This window comes from Rhamphochromis longiceps, linkage group LG7, assembly GCF_057381845.1.
Source record: "Rhamphochromis longiceps isolate RC_006_pf linkage group LG7, R_longiceps_female_GT1.1, whole genome shotgun sequence".
Lineage (NCBI taxonomy): Eukaryota > Metazoa > Chordata > Actinopteri > Cichliformes > Cichlidae > Rhamphochromis > Rhamphochromis longiceps.
The window spans coordinates 25,281,216-25,303,198 of record NC_140563.1 but is presented as its reverse complement, the minus strand read 5'-3'; the positions used below and the strand labels follow the sequence as shown (position 1 = coordinate 25,303,198).

General features: G+C 39.4%; 1 protein-coding gene across 1 annotated transcript; it reads left to right on the top strand.

The window, feature by feature from the left end:
* Positions 1–11: 11 nt before the first annotated feature.
* Positions 12–20,657, top strand: LOC146665379 (GRAM domain-containing protein 4-like). The gene is made up of 19 exons (XM_085413007.1): positions 12–241; positions 8,313–8,554; positions 8,639–8,738; positions 9,281–9,401; positions 9,897–9,958; positions 10,090–10,222; positions 10,607–10,632; positions 11,330–11,421; positions 11,646–11,737; positions 12,369–12,417; positions 12,568–12,639; positions 12,724–12,767; positions 12,944–13,053; positions 14,068–14,222; positions 16,076–16,223; positions 16,565–16,658; positions 17,371–17,461; positions 17,888–17,956; positions 18,205–20,657. Exons 2-19 carry the CDS (start codon positions 8,372–8,374, stop codon positions 18,310–18,312), a joined length of 1,749 nt encoding a protein of 582 aa, XP_085269133.1. The 5' UTR covers positions 12–241; positions 8,313–8,371; the 3' UTR covers positions 18,313–20,657.
* The last annotated feature ends 1,326 nt before the right edge of the window (positions 20,658–21,983 follow it).

Below are 21,983 nucleotides of genomic sequence, written 5' to 3'. Positions count from 1 at the left end.
CCGCCCACAGAAGTGATTATTGTGTCCGATGGAGCAACGCGGTCCGGTTAAACACCCTCACAGGCCCCCACATCTGGATTAATTGTGAGGACGGAGGAGAGAGACAGGCGTGGAGCGTGTCTCAGTGGATTCTGGTCCGATTTACATCGGCTCAGGAGCGGGTTTGACCCGGTTTCCAGTGGGCTTGGATCGCCGGGAAAAACAGAAAGAAGGGAAAGTTTGCTTCATCTTTGCTCTCATGGTGAGACGCTTCTTCGCCCTTTGCTTCTTTTCTTCGCACTTCACTGTTAGGATTCTCTTTACATCTTCTCTGGAGTGTCCAGGTGTGCCCAACCTGTGCTCCGCGGACCGACCGGTGCGCTTTCTGTAGACTGCAGCTAATTGGCTGTCACACATTAAGGTGGGAGGGTAATGGGAAGTCTTAAAAAACTTAATTAGACAGCGAGTTAGTAATTTAATATACTACATGGGTACTAAACTACCAGGCAGCTATTTTTTCTTATTAAATTATTGTTGTAGTCATTTGCACAAAGCACTTGTTTTAAACTTTCTAATGTGCAAATCTGTCATATTCCTTTGTTATACAGATAGTAACATGAATATTTGGTTTTGGACTGCACCTCTTTGGGGCTGTTTGTTTGTTTGTTTTTTATCCCTGTATATGATATAAAAAATCATTAACAGAGAAAATAATCAACAGTCCAATTAATAATTACATGATTGTTACTTAGACCCTTCAATGTAGTAAAGGAGTTATTTAATTTTCCTTGAAACTTGTCTTAAAGGGTATAAGAATGTCATTTTAAGACTGGAATGAAACTTGATGATGATATAAAAAATACTTTATTAGATAGAAGTAATTTGTAGCTTTTTAACCCTTGAACTTATTCTTGGCGATAGCAGTAAAGAAACTCCCTTTTAACAGGAAGAAATTTCTATCAGAACCAGGCTCAGGGAGGAGTAGCCAACTGCTGTGACTAGCTGTGGCATGAATAGAAGGAGAAGAGAGATGAAACACACTATGGTAGACAGAAGATGCAATTTAATGACACAGAGCAGTAGTATATAAACACCAGGGGAGTGAAAAAAAGTTTGTGGAAAAGAAATGGAGCTCTATCAGCAAGCTTGGCCTTTAGAAGGAGAACTAAAGAATGGTTGAGGGTGACCTGATCCAGTTCTAACTATAAGCTTTATCAAAAAAAAAACCAAGTTTTAAGACTAATTTTAAAAGTGGAGAGTGTGTCTGGCTCTTGACCCCAAACTGGGAAACTCCACGTGAGAGTTTCCTTTCATCAGTTCAAAGATCTCTTTGAGCGTTGGGATGGGAATGTTGTTAAGGTTGACTTCAGTCAGGCTGAAAGGACCACACAATTTTAGAAGAGGAGAAGACTCTGTTAATGGGCACTTACAGTACTTGCCAGATCAAACTGCTGCAGACTGAGGAGGAGCACATTTTATTCTTCTACAAAAATAAAACGATTTACATGTTAGGTATTGTGTAGTTTGTTGTACCCTTTGTTTTTTAATGGGCTCTAAAATATATTTACCTTCATGATCAGTAAAGTGAAATTAATCAAATGCTCTAAATAATTTGAAAAATGAATGAAATCTCTAAACTTGATGTTAAATACTTATTTTCTTAAATCAAATTTTTGATTAGGAAAATTAGTTGAAAATGATCAAGTTAACTTTTCGAGATATGACTTCATCACCATTACTACGAGTCAAAATCTTCCTCATGGTTTTGAAAATCTATCGATTATTTGCAAAGTTCTGGGAGGGCAGCCTGTTCTGTCTGTTACTCTCAGAATGCAGGAAATTGGTTTGGATGTTCAGGGATCAGCCCGGAAATACCAGGTCTCATGCCTGGCATGTACTGGAAACTGCTGGAACACCAGTGTCACTGTCCACAGTGAAGTGGGTTTAATAGAGGGCCATACAATTCAAAAGCTTGACAAAACAAAACGCCACCCATCCAAGCAATCTGCGACAACCAGACAATATCGTGCGCTGTCCAGTTGATTAGCACATGATGGCCAACTCAGTTGCCTATGAAGCACAGAATGAACTGAGGACTAGATTACACCGTGTCACAACGCCTCCATTTAGATTTCATGATTCATACCCTTTAACTTTAATCTCAGGCCACAAGTGAGTGGATATAATGTAGGATAATGGAAAAATAAATTCCCGATTTGTTTTCATCATCAAAACATTTCTATACATTTCGATATATGTGTAAAATATTATTAACAAGATAATATGTAATCTATTTGCATGGTAATGGGGAAATCCTTTTCCATCAGGAGCTTAAAAAAAGTTTGCATTGTTATCGCTGAACATAAGACTTGGTGCCGATAAGCACATTAAAGAAATCAATTCACATTAGGGGAAGCTGGAAGTAGATTTCTTTTACAGAGTTGGATGGTGGTTATTAACAAACAATACTTACACTGTAAGTGCTGCATGAGATGAATTTAACAGGAAGATTAGGAAGGAAATCATTTTCTCAGGATTTGATTATATCTCTGTTGGCAGAATTCAAAAATAATAATGAATTCATTTTACATTACTGTTACATTTCAACAAAATAATCTAATATATAAGATAATGAAATATCATCCATCCATCCATTTGCTTCTGCTTATCCTTTCCCGGGTCACGGGGCAATAAGATAATAAAAATAACACATAAAGAGGGCTCATTGTATTTTCTGTTGACTTCCAAAAGAGTAGCTGTCTACTTGAGCCTTCATGCATACTTTTGATTCTGTGTAGATTACAGAAGCTCCAAAATAAATGTAAATTTGTGCACCTAATTTTGTTTAAAGTAATTAAAGATGAATGCTGCATTATCATTCCATTACGCAAAAAGGACATTTCAAAGAAATCATCAAAAGCCACGAATTACATGACTTTCATGCCTATTATGAGCACATGAAATCTTCTGGTCACACCTTTACTTTTTCCTGTGAAAATCTATAAAGAAGGTGCAGAGTACATAGTTAGCAAAGTGTCCCCTAGAGACAAAATAACCACATCCATGGGAAACACTAGGTTGAAGTGAATAGGAATTATGGGTTGATCCATTAATTTTTCTACTGCTTATCCAGGTAAGGTCACGTTGATTAGAAGTACTGAAAAATGTGATGTCATAATAAATAAATCTAGGCTTTATCACTCCAAACAGATTTCCTTTATAATCTCATCTTTTGGATAGCATTAAAGGTGTTAAATTTATCTCTGTGTTACCTACAAAAGGTCAGAAAAAGTCTGTTTCTGCTCCTGCTTTCTGTTAGGTGCTAATCTGTGCGGTAATAATTAGAGGCTCCCAGACAGCAGTCAGTGCCTTTGTCTGTCAGTTATTATGCAGTCAGTACTGCCTGTTCAGACAGTAACCAACAGAAGCAGGCAGACCAGTCGGACTGCTCGGTGATCTTCAGGCTGAACACACCTTCAGCCATTGCTGTAGTTTAGAGCAGGGCTGTAACTTCTGCTGAGGACGTTCGTGTGTTGTGATCACACACAGGAGGTTCTGGTTTCAGTTTAGATTTCTGTGAGGGTAGCGCTTCACATCATGGGCTGAGCTTTGGCATTATTGCAGGTGATTTAGAATATTATTATATTATATTTTAATATTACATGTAGAATAATATGCTTTAAAATTGTTGTTATTAAGTTTAAAACTTTTTATTAGATGTTTGCATTTTAAAAGAGAAAAAATCAGCTGAAGTAAAGCTGTGTGGGATTTAACTGTGTTACTCCTTGGTGGCAGAGTGGTGTGGTGGTTACCACTGTTGCCTCACAGTAAAGCCTAGATTATTCTTCTGTTGCTGATACTTCCTTGATGTCTGCTTGAGTTCCTCACACAGTCCAAAGAAAGGCATGTTAGGAAAACTGGAGATTCTGATTGGAACATTCTGAATGTGGATGGCTGATACTTTGTTGGCCCATTAGTGACTTGTCCAGGGTGCCTCTGATCCTCTGACAGCAATGATATACTCCAGCTGCTCTGGGACCCTGAAATGGAAAAGAGGCTGATGTGTGTTTGTACCTTACCACTTCAAAAACGGAGTAAATTTTAGTTTGATTTTGGCTACATTGAGATTTTCAAGCAGTGATTTACAACCAGTCAGACTTAGGACCACATTTTCTTATGTCTTTGGTTCACTGGATTATTTAATAGCTTTTACCAATCACATCACTCAGTGGAAAATAGCAAAGAATAGCCCTTTATTGTCGTTCTATATGTGCAGTGAAATTGTGGGTGCTCCACACCAACTGGCCAGGAATAATATATGAATAGTAAGACAGCAGGAATAAATAACAAACATGAAAAATATAGTGCATTGTCTACCAACTGGAAAGTTGGTGGTTCACTTCCTGGCTCTTCCAGTCTGCATGTTCAATCCTTGGCAAGATACTGAACCCCGAGTTACCCCCAGTGCATCCTTGTGTGTTAATGTTAGTCAGAGTGCTTAGATATCGATAAAAGTGCTTATATGAATATGTGTGTGAAGAGAGTGCAGTTAGTGCTCAGAGTAGAAAAACTCTGAAGGATTACTCTCTCAACTTTCTGTTTGGAGCTTGCATGTTTTTCTGTGGTAGGGTGGCTTCTCTCTGCCTTCCTCCCACTCTCCAAAGACATGCATGTGAAGTGAAATCGGGAGTCTAGATTGTGAATGTCAGTGTGCAGATGTCTGTCTCTGTGCGGTTGCCCTGGAACAGCTGGAATAAGCTCCAGTCTTCCCTTTTTATATTAATTAAAAAGTGGAAGAGGTTGGATGGATGGATGTTCTTGGGCTTCCTTCTTATAGAAACAACAAAGTCCCAGTTAATTGTGTTTTCTTCCTGCATAGCAGACATATTTTGATGGACACATATTTTCACTACAGGTAAATATCAAATTTGATTTCTCTTTAAAAGCATATCGACAATCTTCTTTGGCTTCAAAAGTAACAAATGGACCCAGATCATAATTAGCGGCTTAAACATTTACAGAAACATGTCTATGGCTTAGATAAGACAGTCAGTGTTGAGCCAGGCAAAATGATTAGTCGGTTTATCAATTAGTAGGTACCGGTAGTAAACTTGAAGTCTTCATGTTTAAATGATGTGTTTTATGACGTGTAATAGGTATAGAAGTTAAATGATTAATCAAGAAAATGATGGGCTGATTAAAAGCTGAGTTCTGGATCAGTACGGTTCTTACACTGTCCAGACACAACGTTAGAATACTGAGTCGGTTGGTCATAATGTTGGTGTACATTTGTATAATTAATATGAGTCACATGGAATTAAATCCCAGTTTTTAATCTGACTGAGCTGGTGGTGAGCATAAACCAAGAGTCCAAGTTTTACAAGAGATGGCACAAAATCTGCAGCCAGTTCTGTTTTTAAAGAGCAGATGATGAAACAGTTCCTCCTCCTCCCAAAACAAACATTTAACTTTGTGACTTCATGTCAGTAGCATGAAGTGGACTCTCCCTTTATAAACATGCAGTAGACTGTGATGACTTAAGTGCTGTAGGAGCTTCACACACAGGTCAGTTATCAGAGTTAATAGTAGAGCGGAAGCGAACATGTTCAGTGTGTGTCAAATGTGTGTCTCTATGTTTCGTTGTACTTGGTTTAATTTAATTTGCAGCCCTGCTGTGAGTTTAGAGTTACTTGGGTTTTCCATGCCAGACATGACTAAAGAGTTCTTTGCTGTTTAGATTTAAAAAATAAATACAAATGTGATTTTCTATTATTTATTATTTTTAAATTAAACAATCCACTTTGATGTTGTTTGATTCAACAAGTGTGAGCATGCTGAAACAGATATGTTGAATATTGTAAACCTCCTGGATACCAAAAACTGCTGTTCCTAATTATAAATAGGCTGCAACTAATGATTACTTTAGTAGTCGTCTAATCTGCTAATTTTCTTCGATTAGTCTATTAGTCAACGACTAGCCCTTATCTCTGCTTCCTGTGGGCGACCGTGGCTCAGGGGGTTGGGAATCGCATCTGTAACCGGAAGGTCGCTGGTTCAATCCCTGGGCTCTCTGTCCTGGTCGCTGGTTCAATCCCTGGGCTCTCTGTCCTGGTCGTTGTGTCCCTGGGCAGGATACTTTACCCTACTTGCCTACTGGTGTTGGCCTCGCTTCTGTCAGTCTGCCCCAGGGCAGCTGTGGCTACAACCGTAGCTTGCCTCCACCAGTGTGTGAATGTGAGAGTGAATGAATAGTGGCATTGTAAAGCACTTTGGGTGCCTTGAAAAGTGCTATATAAATCCACTCCATTATAAACCTCCTGTTCTAAGCTGCAGTACTTCGCTCGTTGTCATGACTTCAGCAGTTTGAGAGGTGCACAAGCCTCTTTTCGGGACAAACACCTTTGCTTAATGCTAGTAAAAAAGAACAAAACAGAATTATAAAAACCTGTTATTAATCACAGGAAGGCTAACATAAACATTACTGTACAAACATGACCCATTCAGAGTCGACATCACAGCTGGTTTTAAATGGCATTTTAAATGCTCGTGCACTGCAGTACTGCTGTCATGGAGGGAAGGCTCTGCTTTGCTAAATCACTGATTATGGTGACAAATGGTGATAAACAGCTGTCTCCATCCATCCATCAATTGATGTCACTTCCGGACCACCGTCTTTCAAACCACTCTCGGTGTATCTTGGCGACTTCTAAGGTTTTTCTCGATTTACTAAATCTTAAGTGGTTTTTGAAATTTGTAATTCCTGCTTGACACCCTTTTCAACTCTAATGGTACAACCGCTGCTAACCAACACACCCTGAAGCCTCCTGACTTGGTTCGTCTGCTACCAAGCCTAGCCTGGGTAGCCTTGTTTTTAGCCTGTCTGTCAGCTGTTTGCTGCCCTCAAGCCATGGCTGTCTGTCATTGCCTACCGGCATGCTCACGGTTACAAGAGGCTATCCAGCGACTGAAATAGGCTCTTAGGTAGAGGGAGGAGCTTATCATGGAGTTTTCAAGGAAAGCACCTGGTTTCCCTACACGTCTTCTGCAGTGGGAAATTGGCAGCTACTCTGCAGTGCTCGGTCCCAGCAGCTCATTGTGTTGACACACACCCCTGGTCCAGTTCGGCCAACTCTGGAGAAGAGCCAGCCATCTCAGCAGATCTCCTGGCTCTGGCTGATGAGATGTGGCTTATCCTCAGGACGATGCCAAAATCCCAAGTTTGCTCTATGTCCTGCAACTCAGAGCCATGGGTTTTAGTAAAGGGTAACAAGGGTATCTGGTGACACCCATTCCATCTATACCCAGAGGCTATTCAACTGGTGAACAAATTTTACACACTGGAAAATGTGGATGCACCATGCTTTCAAGTGCGGGACGGCCTGAGTGGCCATCTGGTCCAGAGTGGGATAATGCTTCTGCCTCCCAGCTACCGGAGATGTCCCTCAGACCGGCGACACTGGGGACTGTTTGGACTCAGCAGATGGGATTGCTGCCCAATGGGGATGCTGCTCTTTCACTGACTGGCTGTCACAGGTGTGTCCCCACCTGGGCTTCCTCGCCACCACTCCTCCTGGCTGCCTGGCTTGAGCACAGACCCTAAGTCATCTCCCTCGTCCAGAAGCCGGGCATCTGCGTTTAACTCTGCCAGTTACTGCTGCTGCTGCTGCTACTACTGCCCCCAAAGCTGCATTTTGGCGCTCACATGCAGTCATGCCTCAGAGCTGCCCATCATCTTCCACCTTTTCAAGGCCGCGTCTACCTACGGTGCCCGTTGTTGGCATCTCAATGGTTTATCGCGTGGCAGTGTGTGGTGGCTGTAGCTTTTGCTGTCCAGAGGCCTGTGTGAAAGATATAACTCTGACCGCTGTCTGGTTGGTATGGCTGATTATGCGCTTATATGTCTGTATGTTGTAACATGTGAAGCACTTTGTAACTGTTTGAAAAGTACTATGTAAATGAAGTTGCTATTATTATCAAGAGGCCCATGTCTCCTGGATTTGTGAAGCACCTCACAAACCCACAGACATCGGCTATCTGAATAGGAATCCTATTCAGATATCCACACCATATCAACCTGTTCCTTTTGACGTGGAAAAGTAGTGGCTCTACTCTGAGCCCTGAATGATCAAACTCCTCACCTTATATCTAACGGGGAGCCCAGACATCCTGGGAAGGAAGCTTATTTTCCAATTGTGACCATAGGTGAGGGTGGGGATGTAGATTGACTGGTAGCTTCACTTTCATACTCAGTTCTCTCTTTTGCCACTGTGGACCAGTAAAAAATCCACAGATAAGTGGTGCAGCATTTGCAAATTGGTTCTTTTTTGTTCTAGTCTTTGCAGCTGGGGGGCTAGTCATGTTCAGGTAAACACTCGACTCTGTGGTGCCCACCATGTTGAAGCGTTTGGACAGGATCCGGTTCAGGGGACGGCGGGATGAGTTCCTGGATCTGGCTGAGTCGCCCAACACATCCGACACAGAATGCAGCGAGGAGATTGTGATTAAACCTCGCGCCTCTGTCAGAGAGACAGAGGAGGTGAGGGAGGCAGAGGTGGAGCCGCAGGGTGATGCTCAGGTGCAGAAGCACACAGAGAAAATCAGTATTTTTACTTTTTTTAATGTTATGTTGCTTATTATGTTTTCTTCTGCTCTTTCTAAGGCTGGTCCAGGATCTTTTTCTGCAGCTCTGGATGACAGGACAGATTTAAATGAGGTTAAAGGTCACTTAGAAATTGCCTTGTTGGAGAAGCACTATTTGCGTGAGTATTCCGTGAATTTTATCTTCATATGTCAAGTTTTATTTTGAAAGATAACCAATGAACTTTAGCTCAGCAAGGTCAGATTTACGTAGACGAAGCAGACCAGGTGCCAGGTTTTTTGTCAGGTCTCTTTCTTCTCACTCAAATCAGTTAAAATTATTTTGTCAGAATCGCATTCAAACAAGTGTCATTCAAGTCTTTCATCCATAAGCTTTGTAGAAACTGATGAGTCGACATCACAGCTTCAGTTGTCAGTTCATTGTAAGCGTCAAACATCCCCCAGTACAGTCCCGATAGCGCTCTGTAATCAGTCAATATTTGGCCTTTTATGTAACACACACACAGAGCTATTAATAACCCTGCTGACCGCATTTGACACGCATGCAGAGAGATTTTGGTGAATAAGCCATTTGTGCCCGCATCCTCAAAAAATACTAATCGTATTAATAGGAATAAAATAAAGTTTGTCACCTACGTTGTCATGCTCCAGTTTCACTATTATAAGTTTAGCACTTTTAACTTCCAGTGTTTGTCTGTTTCAGAGGAGGAGCTGAGAAAACTTAAAGAGGAGTCCAATGTGGATTCGCTGAAACAGGAGTTAGAAAAGGAGCGCTGCAGACGCATCGAGCTGGAACAGAAAATCAACGATGCCCTGAGATCCAGGCTAGTTGTATATATATATTTTCAGATTTTCATATATAAAGGGAGCCCGTATATGCACTTTGAGTCCACTAAAGGTGATTTTAGTGTTTCATAATCAGTTTTTATCTTGCACTGCGTCCCTCACGTCTTCTTCTGTCTAAAACAAGCCATTGTAATATTTCCCATTTAAAACCAACTTTTAAGACATTTTCCCCTGATTGGATGTCAGTGTTTAAACATCACTTGGGTGGGGCTGCTGTCCTCACAGCCAGAGCTGTGATGAACATGTCAGATAGGTCTGGTCTTTTTGGTACAATACAAACCCACATGTAGAAGAAGAAAACGGTCTGAACCCTGAGCTTTCGGCTCATGTACCAAAAATCATTATTTGAAACATATTTCTATTTATAAAGTATGTAAAATTTGAGACTAATTCAATTTGCTGAGCTGGACTCAAAGCGGCTTGCTCCTATGCTTTATGCTGGACTGACACGACACAGTTTCTACCTCTTGCAGACTTGAAGACTCACCATCTCAGACACCTAAAGCTCCGTCTGCTCCTTCAGCTGCTGGCAGTGGTATGGCTGATCTATGCTCTTTCACTTTTTGCAGATGTTCCATCTTTTCACCTTTGTTTGACGTGAAAAGAAACAGAATTAATTGAATGGTCCTTTAATTATTATCACAATTGCCTTGTTTCCCCCCTCAGACAAACAGAAGGAGACTCTGGTTGACACCTTATTGAAATGGCTTTATGATCGATTTGGTGTTTATATCGAAGACTTCCGCTTCCAACCAGAGGAGACGACAGTGGAGACGGAGGAACCACTGAGTGCCAAAAGGTCAGAAAACATTCTGAAACTGTCTGTGACAGACTTCTGTGTGTTAGCAGAACTGTAACGGTAGAAAACTGAAAACTGACATTGTTTGAACTGACATTTTTATTATATATTAACTTAAAAAATTACATCTTTAAACACTCACACAGACACACACACACACACACTGCAGTGCTGAGCTTTTCAAGAACTTATCACCTAATCCACACAGTTTTTCCAGCCATGCAAACACATCTGAAGCATTTTATATTTGTAATTGTAAAACTGCAACCGTAACAATAAAGCTACTGAAAAGTATGAAAATCGGATCAGGTCTGCTGTGGAGTTATTATAGCCACATGGGTTTTCACTGTGTTCTTTATCGTGTTATCTTTTTTATAATCACAGGTTGACTGAAAACATGAGACGGCTCAGTAAGTTTGCTTGTTTTTTTTTTACCAAATGTAATATGCAACATTGTTTGAAGACAGTGAGCTGCACTGCTGGGTATAGTGTGCAATAGTACTACAGTAACAGGTCATGTATTTGCTATAAACAGAAGCATGAGCAAGTGAAACAGTGAAGGGCCAAGAATAGATCGTTGTGGGATACGGTAAAATAGTTCATTAGATCATATGCAATAAGTAGACAATATTGTACGTCCCACAGAACATCATTACGTTAAATATAAAAATTTAACTGAAGAGATTAGATTCAAGGGGTTAAAACTATTGCATTAACTGATTAGGCAGCAGTGTAGTCATTGATAGAGTCATTTCATTTTCAGTAGCTCGAGGATAATGGAACATTTGCATAGATATACCCTGTTGTTATTTCATAACTATGTAAGAAGTTAAAACGTTTAAATTCAAGGGAATTCTCAAAATGTGCTCCACAGAGCAAATAAGGAAACAGAAGGGGACATTTAGTATGTGATAGTCATTAATGAGTTTGGGTTTGAGACAGACTGCATCTCCTTGTTAGCCACGCATCCCATTCACATCTCCTGGACATCAGATATACTAAACCCAAGCCAAATGCATAAACATTCAAATAAGTTTATGCATTTATAGAGCTGATGTTTTCTTTGTCATGATTAAGTCAGCTGATGTCAGTTTGTCTACTTTCCAGAACGAGGATTTAGACCCGTTACCAATTTCATGAGGAACCTTTCTGCCTTATCCAGCTGGTACTCCATCTATACATCAGCCATTGCCTTCATTGTGAGTTCACACACACACACACACACACACACACACACACACACACACACACACACACACACACACACACACACACACACACACACACACACACACACAGAGTTCAGGTGGTCAACAGTCAATTCTTTTAAACATGGATTGGATCCACCAGTCACAACAGATATAACACAAGTAGACAGACTGATTCAAAACTAAATGTGTTTACACCTATGTGATCTCCACAGGTCTACATGTATGTGGCGTGGAATGGATGGGTCATCCCCATGTTCCTGTTCCTCGCCATTCTCCGCCTGTCCTTGAATTACCTCATTGCCAAGTTAGTGTAACCTTTGCTCTCTCTAAGTTAGTCACACCGCTTTTATCAGAACCAGAGAAAAGGCAACAGTTTTAAACCAGGTCAAGGTTCAGTACCAAGTCAGTGTAGGTAAGGTTTATCAGGAATACTTGTTCCCTTGTCTGTGGTGTTTTTGTTTTTTTAACTTGTTGGACAAATATGTTATTTACTTTTAGAGTTACTAAAAAAATGGCTTCAGTAGATTCTCCAATTTAAGACGCATGTATTCGTGCCGTGGCAAATCTAGTGCAAATTCAGTAGTTAGCATCTTTTTACATACTTTTTTTTTCTTATCTTATCAGTGTATTCATATGTCAGGGTCATGAATTATGTGTTAAGTGAACAGTTGGCTCTTAAAGTCAACAGACTGACCATTGTAAGAATCTGAAATCGTTAAAGTGCCAGTCGCTTGATGATCAGATGACTGGATCAGAGCTGTTCAATATGAGCAAAAGTTTACTGCAGAATTTTGTTGAATATCTGATTACAGTGGTCCGATGAGGGACCCTTAAATGTGTCTTGATACAACAAGACACATTTAAAGGCATACAAGGCAATGAAGTTCATTATATTTATTATATAGCTCATATTTTCTCATGATTCCTGCTCTTAGAGGCTGGAGGATCCAGTGGAGCATTGTACCTGAAGTTTCAGAGCCAGTGGTGAGAAATCTCTCTTTATTCTGGCCTCCTCATATTCATTACTAAATATTTTATTATGAAATGACTCGCATAAAACTGTCCTGATGTCCCAAATGGAAACTGTTAAGTTCTTTAAAACAGATATTCGGGATTCTCATTTTGTTTTTTCAGGAGCCTCCTAAGGAAGACCTGACTGTGTCTGAGAAGTTCCAGCTGGTCCTGGATGTCGCTCAGAAAGCTCAGGTGAAATGTGATGGACAGTGAGAGGTCTAAGGTCACAAGTGGTTCTTTTTGACATATTTAATTATTATTGTTATGTCCTTACAGAATCTGTTTGGAAGGATGGCCAACATCCTGGAGAAAATAAAGAAGTAAGCTTTTCTACACACAGTTTCATGTTTCAGCTCAGAAAGAACCGGTGTTCCATTTACAATGCTTCTTTATAATGTGTGTGTGTGTGTGTGTGTGTGTGTGTGTGTGTGTGTGTGTGTGTGTGTGTGTGTGTGTGTGTGTGTGTGTGTGTGTGTGTGTGTGTGTGTGTGTGCAGTCTGTTCATGTGGGTTCAGCCGGAGCTGACTCAAAAGCTGTACGTTGGTCTGTGGTTGGCCTTCATCTCCTCATGCCTGCTCCCGTACAAACTGCTGGGATTCATCATAGGTAAAATAAATAAGTAAAAAGTTGATCACCTTCTCTCACTCGATTTCCCCCCTTATTGAAATTTAAATCACTTGTTCTCAGTAAATATCAGAATGAAAGAATATATATCATCCACTAAAGGAATGGATGAGAAAAGATATTCTGTCTATGCACATGTCTAAAAACACGACAGCTATGTGAGCGCTGAACATTAATGTTATGTCCAAAGTTTGGCTCCAGTCATACCTTCATAAATTCACTGAATATAGGGCTGCAGCTAATATTAAGCTTTTTTGATTGCTTTTTGATGAGCTCCTTGGGGACAAGGTGACATTATTTGAAAGTTCAGAACTTTCATAATCTAACGATATATAATTACAACAGCAAATAGTCCCCTTCAAAGATCATGACACAATTGGAAACACTGAGTGTGGTTAGGAGATGGTGTGCAGTAGGCAACACATATGGTGCCCACTCACTAGCAGAGAATACACTGAAATATTAGCTGTGCTATTCACACATCAGCACAATCCAACATCACACAAAGGGTGTAAGGGTGCATCAGATATCTGTGTTCACATGTGCACTATAAAAGGTGAGGAATCCAGTACACTTGTGAAAACAGCTATATATAACAGGCCAGATGTTCCTGTGAATCTTCTTGATTACTGCCTGTTAAAAAGGCATGCAGACCTGTGATAAAGATTTCAAACAAGTGTCTATTAAGTCCAACAATGTAGATGAATGCTCATTTTGAAGGAACCTTATAGTTTTGATGGAAATGAACGTTTCTGCTGGGGATGGGTGGGATGGCTGTGGTGAGTCCCTTTAGGGGTCATCACAGCAGATTGTGTGCCTCTGTCCTCTCCTGTCTCTAGCATCCTTTTTAGCCACAGCACCATTCTGCATTTCCTCCTTCAATACATCCATGAATCTTCTTCTTCTTCCTCTTTGCATCTTGCTTAGCAGCTTCATATTCAACTTTTTTTTGTCCAGTATATGCACTATAAAAGATTTTTACTCTTTAATCCTCAGGTGTATACGCAGGTATCAAGTTCTTCATCATTGACTTCATCTTTAAGAGTTGTCCCAAGCTGAGGCAGCGCTATGACACCCCCTACATCATCTGGACAAATTTACCCACCGACCTGCAGCTGAAAGAGCGCAGCAACACTATGCTGGGCCGACGAGTGAGTCCAAACTCCTGCATACATCTACACACGGAGCTCAGAGATCTCAGCACCGGGCTGATGTTAGTCTGTGTCAGTTACATGACGTAAAGGAACAAACCCTGCAGTAGTGAGATCATAGGCTGGAAAAACCAGCACAGACTGGATCAGCTTGTTACTGGTTCTTACTGGTCTGGTTGTATTTTTCTCTCCCAGCTGTCTGAATCTGAACAGGTAGGATTGTGCGCTGAGTGTGTGTGTGTGTGTGTGTGTGTGTGTGTTATATTTACAATCACAGTGTAGAGGCCCATAGTGTGTGCTGTGGTGAGAGTTGTGATCAGATATTTTGACTGACATCACTGGCTGTAACCAATCAGCTGCTGAAGTGTTGGTCTATCTGGTTAAAATCCTCTTAGGGTGGGACGTCCCGAATCGTAACACTACACCTGGCGTACTAGTCAGATTTTCCCACTTTATATTCAGATGACCCTGTGACCTTTCCTTTAGCTTCACCCTTTTAACAAATGTAGATCTGGCACAAATGTTGTGATTTACCTCCAAGTAAGATCTAATGCCAAAGTTCAGGTAAGAATGAATAAAGTTTTGTTGTCTTCTTTTTCTAAGTGTAAAATAGTTACTACATCCCATAAAATGAGAGATTAGATTTAAACCTAAATCAGAAAACAATGTATGTCAACCAGCCTCAATATTAAAAGCAGTGGCAGGTGAAATAATGATTGATCATCTTGTTAACTGCTTAACAAACACCAAGTCACCAGCAAAGCTCACTGGGGGAGGGTTAGCATTTTGGAGTATTTAAGCCACGTGCTAAAGAAAGTTGAAGATGTTACATTTCAAATCCAGAGTATTTAAACTGTTATAGATCCTCTGTTAGAGCATTTCTACTTGGCAAAACAAATTAGGTAAATATTCCACCCCCCAAAATTTAACCCCAGACAGGCTGTGGATGACCTGGTAGATGTTAAGAGGTTAAAATGTGCTGTTCAGCTGAGTTGTGACCTTCCCATGGGCGCTCTGCTTACGCTTCTGACACGACCAAATCCTCTGGCAGCATCTCATGCTCCAACTTATCACAGCTGGGGTTTTTTAACTAGATCCTAAAAATGTTAGACAGGGGTTTTTAATGTTGCTGACGGATGTATCCTACCCAGTGTTAACAGACACAGTTAATGTTTGTTCCCAACTAATGTCTTGAGCTGCACGTACACGGAGTTTCAGCCTACCTTCCAGCATACCTGAGTACATTTTTGGGGGGAGTATGGGTGATGCAGCAGCTTAAAACATTTAAAAGCTCTGGTCCTGTGTGATGATTACAGTAAAGGTCAGTGGAAGGTTTCCTGCTGTAAAGAACAGCAGATTAGATATTTATGCTTGCATGTCAAAGATACTGATACCTCTGCGAGAAGCTAATATCTAACTGGACAATTTATGGTTAAGTTCTTCGATTTGGCAGAATTTTCATTCAGATTCAATTCAGAGCCTTCAATTTTCTGTTTTTGAGTGGAAACGTGCTCGTTTTACCTCCAGGCTGAACTGAAGTATCCTTATAAAAAATTTGTAGCAGTATTGGAGGACCGCATCAGGTGAGCTGAAACACATTCCAGTGAAAAAGATCGTGTACCAGGACTGCTCTGAGACTGAGTAAAAAGCAGGCAGTGTCCAAAGAAAAATCTGAAAAGAACTGTTGCTCAAGACCAATTTAAAAGCTACAAGAAAGTCTGTCTTACTAGAAGAAAAATGTAAAGTAAGGAATGATTTTGCACTGGATTATACATCTGACTGCGGGGATGCTTCAGACACTGCTACTTGTAGTGATTAGCAAATTGTGTACCTGCTTCTGTCTACCTGCTCAGGTGATAGCTGCTGGGGGCCGAGGCAGCCTCACCGCAGCAGCTCCTGTGGGTGTCAGTCGGGATGAGGATGGAGGGCGATACTACAGCACCAAGAGAGGAGCTTTTCATGAGGTGTTTAACCTGCCAGAGAGTGAGCGCCCTCTGACAGGTGAGAAAGGAACTACAGGAGAAAATGAATTAATAGATGAATCCTTCCAACTCAGTCTGAAGTGTTGGCCCATCATTCTTTGTGGGTCTTATAATATGCAGTAGATTCAGAAAGGATTCACACCCTTCATTTTTTGCACATATTATTATTTTATTGTAAATTTAAACAGATAAATTTGACGTTTATGTACACTCTACTTGAAAAGGACAAAAAATTGTTTTACAGATGCATAAAAGAATCTAAAACTGAATTATCTATTTGCTAATGCAGTTTAATAGAAAGGACTTTAGATGTCGACTGTTTTCTTACCAGTAATATTTTAATTGTAATGATTGTTTCAGTGTGTGAGACTGGCTGGCGCTGCTGCCTCATCAACAGAGACAGGAAGACACCAACAGACTACATCCGCAACGGAGTGCTTTATGTCACCGAGAAGTAAGTCATCTGACAGAATGAGCAGAGAGACACTGTGTCACATCTGTTCATCACACAGAATGTTTCCTCCTATAAGTTTGGCACCTGTAGTAATAAGCAGAGCGAGCGATAACATGTTGAGTACGTCATTTATTTGTCCCGCATTTGTTTTCTGACATCGCGCAGCCTCTGCAGCATTTTTGGTTCTGTCTTTGTATGAACATTCAAACAGTAAACTTGCGTTTACTAAAGTATTTCATATGACACTTTTACATTTATACATAAAGTTTGAAAGCCTAAGGTTGCTTTACCTGAAAAGTTAAAGGTTAAAAAGATTATTAGCCAAAGGCTTCGGTAAATAGGTGACAAGTAAACTTCTGTTTGAAAATGATCTCAGGGGAAAGGGCTTCAGAGTGTAGGAGTACCAACACTGAAGGGTCTCTCCCCGAACAACTACGGTTTGGTGTGAGAGATGCAGGATAATAAAGACCATAAATAATGAACAGTAGTTACTTCAGACTTCTGAGAAGAAAATAAACTGCCAGGGTGTCTGATGAAAGAGCTGGGCTATTCTTATGTTTGGCTTATCGGGTATGCAAGTTTCCATTAGGGTGTGTTGCTGATCCTCGGTGGATGGGTGCCATAAATGTTCTGAGTGCTTATAATCTCTTATAATCACCATTGCAGAGCGTTGTAGGAGCGGGAGGTAACAGAGTCTCTGCTGTCTTTACAGTTACCTGTGTTTCGAGAGCTCCAGCTCCAGGTCCGGGTCCTCAAAGAGGAACAAAGTCATCAAACTGCTCGACATTACTGACATCCAGAAGGTAAGTGTTCACTTTAGAAATATTGTTGATGCTTCCCAGGTTTATAATATTCAGTTAGATTACTTTGTGATGTCATTTCCTGATTAGCTTGTGTTTTTGAAGCCACTGTAACTAGCCTGTGTAAACATTTGAGTGTCTTTGATTAGATTAAATTGTTAATTAATTAATTAAAAAAAAAAGAAAGCAGACATGTCATTTCACTACACTGCAGTGTTAGTTCTTAGAAAAGTCTTAATGGAGTAAAAACCTGAAACAAAAAGTGCTGCAGGTACTGAAGCTGCTTTTGTTTTCATTTATTCAGGAAACAGTCTTTTACTTTCTAACATCAGATATTTAAAACCTTTCTAACGTGTCTGCTCTTCTTGCACATGTGTTTCCCTTGCATTGGTCTGAATTTGCTCTGATCTGCTCTGTTGTTTCTCACAGTACAAAGTTTTGTCAGTGCTGCCTGGGTCTGGGATGGGGATCTCCATTGCGACACCATCCACCCAAAAAGTAAGAGCTCAGTTCAGAATAGCAAAGAAACTAAAATTGTTTTTACTCATTTAGAAGAAGCATTTCACAGATGTAAGAATACACTCTGACAAGTAAAAGTACCACTAATAAGTATGAGAAGTGATGTACTCTAAATACTTTAACAGATTTCTATACAGTATGCATTTGTTACACTGATGTGTAACAAGTGTGGCTCTGTTTTCTTTTTGTGTTGAGCCTGGTTCTAATGTTCCTCTGTTCTCTTGCAGCCTATGGTCTTCGGCGCAATGATGCACAGAGATGAGGCATTTGAAGCCATCTACACTCAGTACACGAAGATCATTACTAAGGCTACAGCTATCAACCCTGAGACATAGTAAGACCTTTGCGATGGCTGCCTTAAACACAAGCACCTGAAGGTTCTTAGATGGCTGCTGACTTCAGTTTGAGCTGCTGGTCTTCCCCCATCAGTCACCCATGAAAGTAATTCAGTGATAGTATTTTAGTGATTGATTTTAAATCAGCTGATTCCAACTAATCACTGATTTTTTTTTGTCAGAATCAGACAGTCTGTTATTAATCACTGTTTCTGATAACAAATTAACAATACCATCCACAAATGAGAGCACTTTACATCCTCTCTAAGGGTTAGTTTACTGAAAAAAACATTTACAAGAATTGCGTCTCTGTTTTTTCATCTCTGATAAACATCTCAGCATTTCACGTGCGCAGACTTGATATTAAATTAAAAGCCTCTTGATAGCTCAAAGGGTTCAATCCCTCCCATAGTTTTTAGGCTTTTATTGTGAAAAATCTACTGGACGTTTTTGGTTCACATAGTAAAAGCCCGTAGAAGAAGAAGTTTTATAAAGCTTACTTTTACTCCCACAGCTACTTTTACCTGCAGTTTATTGGTTCAGGTTTGTCACATGACCGATTGCAGGCTTTAGTTTACTTTAGTAGCAGCAAATTAAACTGGAAACTTAACTACATTTTGTTTTTGTGCTAAAGAAAATTGAATAATAATTTAATTCGCTAGTCAATTAATAAGAACAGTTATTCTCTGCCTGCAGCTTTCCCAATATATTAATTTCTTGCTTTTCTGTGTCTTTATCGATGTAATCTGAACATTTTCAGGCTTTGAACTGTTAATCAGACAAAACACAATGTTTAAAAAAAATGACACTGTGCACTCTTGAGAAACTGGACTGGATGTATTTTACTGTTTTCTAATGACTATACAGTTAATCTTAGTGGTAGACTTAATTTGGCCTTTACTCACAACCAAACATATTAATCTGACTTATAAACACTGACTGATGTTAGTCTGTCTGCAGGCAAATTATGAAGGGAGGAAACAGAAAATTAAAAAAGTAGTTTTTAATCTTGTTCTGATTCTGACTCAATATTGTCTAATTGTATAAAAGAACAGCAAAAGGTCCATCAAGTCTCTTGCTGACAGTTCAAATCTTCAAATGTTAAGAGAAACTGATACTATTGTTAAATAGTGTCTTTATAGCTTGCGATGCAAACTTAGGTGGAGGGTTTCATGACTGTGTATTAAACCGCTGGCAAACAAATGTGTTTAAACCTCATTATTATACATTGGTGTCTTCAGGGATTTGTAAACAGTATCATCATATGACTCTGTATTGTACTATTGCAACTAAGCCTTACAGTTAATATGTTGGTGTAAAGTGTTTGTATTCTGTATCAATGTTCAGCAGTTATGTGAGCAGTCTTTGACACATGGAATTTAGTGTAAACCACAGAGTTAGTCTTTTTCTTAAGCTTTGTTTGACTTAGCCAGAAGCTAAATGGCTAAAGCTAATGCCAGTTTAGCAGTTTATGCTTTCTGTTTTACAATTAATGAGCCACGAAACAAAATCCCACAGGGAACTACAAATGCTACATTTTTGTATTTGTTTGTCATTCGATTTCCATCAAGCTTAAAGAAGAATCAACTAAAGCACTAAAAAAAGCACTTTTTTCTTTCATTTCTATTATCTGATAACTTTATTTGGGGGGGTTGAGAATGTCTGTTTTTTGTAAGTGACTTAAAACTTCAGACTAACATTTTGTATTTTTGTTTAATTCTGGGTTTTATGTTTTGTTTTTTATTTTTTTGTTTTGTATTTTACATGTTCAATTAAAAGTTTGAATCCCAAATTGATCTCCATTTTATTTAATATTCAGATTTATGGCTTTTGATTGTGGTGTTTTTGTTTCGTTTTTTTTATGTCTTATTAAAAAAAACTTTAATCTGAAATAATTCATTGGCAAAAAATAAACTCTCCAAAATAAGATGTTCTTTTAAATATAAATTATGACAAATTTTAAAAAATAAAATTGCACATGAAGTAGACAGCTTCACTTACTTTAGTTTGATCTCACTTTAATTTCCAAATGTTTTTTCTTTTGTGGGTTTTTTTTTTTTTTTTTTTGGATGCCACTTGCTAATACCATCATGCCTCAGCCAAGTACTCTTTAAAAATAGTTTCCTGACTTTCTTTCAGTGTGTCCTGTTTTTGCTCGGGTTTGATTTTTGCCTTGTTGACGTCACTGTGAACATTTTTCTCTCCTCCTTTTGTGTCTTTTGGATTTGAGGTTTTTATAAAATGGTTTCTTGTATGGATAGGTGTAATGTTTTTTAAATTGTGTAATTTCTATTGTTGAAATGTGATGTACATGTGTTTAAGTAAAATCAAATATGGTACCTTAACAGTGTGTGGCTTTTTAGTGCAGTACCTGCATCATGCTTTAGGTGGCATCACATTTGTGCCTAATATATCGGCTTCACAATGTAGGAACTCCAGCAACACTTAAGGGAAGATGAACAACTGATACAACTTTTATCTCCCTCCACCTTGGAAGTAGGTGAAGTTGTGCCAGAAATGTTTTGCTCTAATATATTGGCTTACCACAGATGTTTTTTTTAAAAGGCCACAAGTGTACATAATAGTCCGATACCAGTCACTTTTCATTTAATTTAACTTTAAAGTATATTGATCAGATGCATAACTCTAGACTTTCACTGTAAAAGAAAAGATGGCCTAAAAATAAAACAATTTTACAGAGATAATAATTCTGTATGGTTTTATACTCTGTATAATTTTCATGTACGTACATTTCCAGTGCATTCTGTTTTCAAAGTCATCGTGGACACTAATGGTAATACATTTAGCTACAGCACAACTCTTGCTCTTTAAACAGTGACTGAAATGTGTTTTCCGATATGCTCTTACGTCTAAAAACTTCAGCTTATTGCAGCTGTTCAATATAAACTTACCACAAACAGTAAAATTATTTCTTTGTTGCTTCTTGTTTATTCTTGTTATTCTTATACAGGAGAGCCTGTTTATTTCCCCTTACATGGTGCTACATTTGTCAGGAAAATGTGGGCTTCAGTATGTCAGCAACAAAACTCAGGTAGGCTGTTCAAATTCAAATTTTATTGGTCACACACACAACCATACACAGTATGACATGTGGAGAAATGCTTATTGCTGTCCAATGCCCAACCAGTAAATGACAGTAAGAACTGACAGTAAGATTTACAGATTACTACAAAATTTACAGATTTTAACTTACAGTAAATTCTTAGTAATTTACAGTAAAAATATGCAAATAACAGTTTACCAAAGAAATTATGAATAAAAATAAATTATAAATTTTAAGAAGTGTGCAAAAAAACAAACAAACAAACAGTGCGTTTGATGATGTGATGTGTGTGAGAGAGTCCAGTCCTACACCTGGTTCAGGACCCGAATAACCTGGGGAAAGAAGCTCCTCCTCATTCTCTCTGTTTTGGCCTTAAGGGAGCAAAAGCACTTCCCAGACCTCAACACTGAGAAGAGTCCATTGTTGGGATGCGAGAGGTCCATCATAATCTTCCTGGCTTTAGTCTTTCACCACTTGGTGTAGATGGACAGCAGGTCAGGAAGCTCTGATAGAATGATGCGTTCAGCTGAGCGCACCACTCTTTGCAGATCCAGTCAGTCCTGCTTGAGGCTGGATGCTGGCTGTGGTTTTTAAACGAGGCTCATTA

Coding starts and splice junctions, on each gene's coding strand:
- LOC146665379 (XM_085413007.1), top strand. CDS start 8,372: ATGTTGAAGCGTTTGGACAGGATCCGGTTCAGGGGACGGCGGGATGAG. Junction 8,555..8,638: donor AGCCGCAGGGTGATGCTCAG/GTGCAGAAGCAC, acceptor GCTCTTTCTAAG/GCTGGTCCAGGATCTTTTTC. Junction 14,223..16,075: donor ACACTATGCTGGGCCGACGA/GTGAGTCCAAAC, acceptor CTACCTGCTCAG/GTGATAGCTGCTGGGGGCCG.